At 30.9% G+C, this 3510-nt stretch overlaps 1 protein-coding gene across 1 annotated transcript; it reads left to right on the top strand.

Moving 5' to 3' along the window:
- Nucleotides 1-1050: 1050 nt before the first annotated feature.
- Nucleotides 1051-2092, top strand: LOC141527524 (uncharacterized). Its single transcript, XM_074243058.1, has 2 exons — nucleotides 1051-1490; nucleotides 1561-2092. The coding sequence occupies exons 1-2, from the start codon at nucleotides 1353-1355 to the stop codon at nucleotides 1816-1818; spliced, it is 396 nt and encodes a 131-aa protein (XP_074099159.1). The 5' UTR covers nucleotides 1051-1352; the 3' UTR covers nucleotides 1819-2092.
- The last annotated feature ends 1418 nt before the right edge of the window (nucleotides 2093-3510 follow it).

Raw genomic sequence — 3510 nt, 5'->3', positions numbered from 1 at the left:
TTTATTTTTACTTATATAATCGATTGTAGTATTACGTTTGAGTTTACGTTCGTCTTTTAAAGTTCTTTAAAGCCCTAACGACAATAATCTTCTCATTTTTGGAAGAAAATACGTGTACATTTGCGTTATCCTTGTTATCTTTTAAGTTGGTATTTACTCAGCTGTCGTTTGAAAAAAAATTTTAGTTTTCAATTTATTATGTATTATGTTATTATTTATATTTTTTTTTTTTTTATAAATTTCCTGTAAGAAAAGTATGTCATTATTTTTCTGAAAAAAAATTTGTTTCTCGTCGTACTTTGATATATTTTTAGTGATTTTTAGATGTTTTATATCTTCTAATCTATTCCTTCTATTGGAACTAATAAACTCTGAATTATCGTATTTATATTATTTTATTTTCTTATTTCTCTTTTGTAATTTCTTCTTAAATGAATTATTAAGTCTTTATTAACATTATTCAGTCTTTTAGAGAGAAAGAGGAAAAAAAAATATTTTGAAAGAAAGGGTGAGAGAAATATTCGGTTTTTATATATGTGCGACAGTATTTGTTACTTTGTTAACTAAAAAAATTTAATTTACTATATCTATATATTTTCTTTAGGGGTCGTATTTTCCTTTGGGAGAGAAAATAAAAATTTATTTGTTTGAGAAATAGGAAAGAAAAATTTTATAATTGTATGTTTTAATTATGCCTGTAGTTTCTTGTGATATTTCTCTTAAAGTTTTAGGGCATTGCTTTTACTTATTCCCTCTTTAAATTATTTTTGTTTAATCTATATAATTTTGTAAAAAAAATTGTTTAATATATATGTGTAATTATATACTTTTATTTTTCTTGAAAATTTATTTTCTCAGAAAAATGATTCATTTGGGGGAAAGTGGGGGGCAAGGATTCAAATGTTTGGACATAGAAGAGAGGGTGATTTCTGCGCGTGGTTTCACTGTTTGTTTCGGGTTATCGGCACAATTTTCAGTTACGTTTGCGCATCTTATTTGGATGGGGATGTATTTTCTACGTTGTGGGGGGTTTTTTTTTGTATCGCCTAGCTTCTTTAGTTGTTCAAGTGCGTTATTACTTTTCTAAGTGCCTTTGTGAAGATTGTCACGCTGCTTTCTTTCTCTCTGTTCGTTCGCGTATATATGAATTAGATTTTTCCTTTCTCAAAAAAAAATGTGTAGCCGTAGTTCCTTTTTGTGCTGTCCCGCGGACGTAAGTACCGTTTTTAAATTATTAATACTAATTTCTACTATTTGGTTGACTATTTTGTTTGAGAAAACAAATTTTTACATAATTTTTTTTTTTTTTTTTTTTTATAATATATATTTTTCAGAATGTGTTCGATGTCTTTATGTGGCTTGTGATCATCAAAGATCTGGTTGATCTTGGACGTGATCTGCGCGAGGATTACTTGGTGCGGTGGTGCTCGGTGGGGCGGTTGAAAGCCATCATTTCGAAACTTGTCGTATCTCCCGTACGCGTATCTCCCGTAAGTATGCTTGTTTTCTTTATTTGTTTGCTTATTTATTTAGTTTCCCTGATTAATTTACTTATTCTAGCTTCCCGGGCCACTGAATATTGATGGGTTTATCTCCATCGATATTGATCATCGCCGGCGTGCCGAGAAGATTCAGAACCAATGTGCTTGGTTCCGGGACCGGTTCGAGTCGTCCCAACCCCAATCAGACGATTTCGACTACTTGGGACTTCGTTGGATGCAGGAGGGGAAGTTTGGTGTTCTGGATCACCCTACCGATGACTGGTGTCATCCCGCTTGGGCTCATCCTGAAGGACTTCTCTCTGTTTACGATTTATAAACTGTCTCTCTCTTTTTTTTTTTTTTTTGAATAAAAGGACTTTTATTATCGTATGCGATGAATGCATTTGTCGTTGTGGTTAGCATCAGCAAGGTGGAAAAAATTTTGGACGCTTCCATTTCTTTCTGTAAGAGAAATGTATTGATGGTAGTTGTTTTCGCTATCTGTATTGTTTTTGTACTATTATTAATGTGCGATTTTCGCTCTGTCACAATGGACTATTTTTCTTTTTCCTTTTTTTATTTCTATTTCAATGTTATTTTTATCTGGAAATATTTCGGTAATTTTATAAGGACCTAGATAATTATCATCAAATTTTCCTGTCTTTTGATTTTTGACTAAATAAATGTTTTGACCTATTTTAAAATTTATTGGATGTATATTTTTATCATATCTAATTTTTGATCTTTGTTTTGCTTTTTCTAGATTTTCTCTAGCTTCTTTTTGAGTTTCTAACAGTCTCGTTGCGTGATTTTTGACATAGTCAGCGTACGTAGGTATGTCGTCTAGGTAAGAGAATTCTGACGGTAAACGAGCTTCTTTTCCGAATACTAATTTATAAGGCGTAAATTTTGTACCTTCATGCACACTAGTATTGTATGCTAATGTCGCTTGAGGTAACCATCGGTCCCAATCATTTTTAGTTGTGTAATGTTTGATATAGCCTGTTAGGACTTGATGACTTCGTTCTAGCCCACCGTTTACTTGTGGTCTAAACGCGGTTGTTTTTATTTGTTTAATTTTAAATGTTTTTGCTAAACAAGTCATAACTTTTCCTATAAAAGCTTGACCTTGGTCAGTTAAAATAACTTTTGGATATCCAAATTTACAGATAAAGTGTTCTACTAACGCTTCTGCAATATCTTTAGCAGTCATTGTTATTAATGGTATCGCGAAACAAAATTTTGAAAGATCGTCTTGCATAGTTAGAATATAAGAATAACCATTTGCTGACGTTTTATTTGGAACTACTATATCTAATGCTAATTTATCCCAAATTTGCGCTGATGTATCTGTAATTACTATCGGCTGTTTTGTTTTTATTCTTACTAATTTCCTTTTCTGACAACTTATGCATTTGCGTACAAAGTCTTCTACCTGGATTTTTATATTATCCCAAAAATATCTCTGTCTAATCCTATTGTATGTCTTTGTCACTCCTTTATGACCTGCCATTGGAGTTTCATGATTTTCTAACATGATTTTATACCTGTCTTCCACCGGAGGAATTATAATTAAGTCTTTACAAATTGTGAATTTAATTTCTGTTCCTGCAAAGATTTTAGTGATAATACTTTTTATTTTAGACCAAACGGTTTCATTTAAGTTACTTCGACCTTGTGAAACGCTAATTGTTTTAATATTACTATTTAATAGATAAGTTTTTAAATTTTTGAAAGATTTTAAATAGTTTATCTCTGTCGGATTATCTTTGCTATTACTTTGTGTTACTAAAGCGATTATCTTCTTTCTAAAAGTACCCATTTTAATTATATCACCCAATTTATATGTACTATTTGGCTTTAACTTATTTAAGTATCCTAATTCTATAAGTTTCTTTCCGATATCGCTATGTACTATACCGTCTGCATTTACAAAACATAAATAACTATTCTTCTCCATTTCTAAATTATCTTTTGTTTCTAATATATTTTCGTTACTAAAATGGTCTGAAATATTCGAAAAACCTGA

The sequence above is a fragment of the Cotesia typhae genome, unplaced genomic scaffold, assembly GCF_013202065.1.
Source record: "Cotesia typhae breed Kobodo isofemale line unplaced genomic scaffold, CoteBio_Ctyphae contig_4, whole genome shotgun sequence".
NCBI lineage: Eukaryota > Metazoa > Arthropoda > Insecta > Hymenoptera > Braconidae > Cotesia > Cotesia typhae.
Note: the sequence above shows the minus strand (reverse complement) of the source record. Positions and strands in the feature narration are given on the sequence as shown.

Bases quoted from the DNA above. Each gene is read 5' to 3' on its own strand.
- LOC141527524 (XM_074243058.1), top strand. From the start codon at position 1,353: ATGTGGCTTGTGATCATCAAAGATCTGGTTGATCTTGGACGTGATCTG. The intron at 1,491-1,560 runs GTAAGTATGCTT...TACTTATTCTAG, and splicing joins CTCCCGTACGCGTATCTCCC to CTTCCCGGGCCACTGAATAT.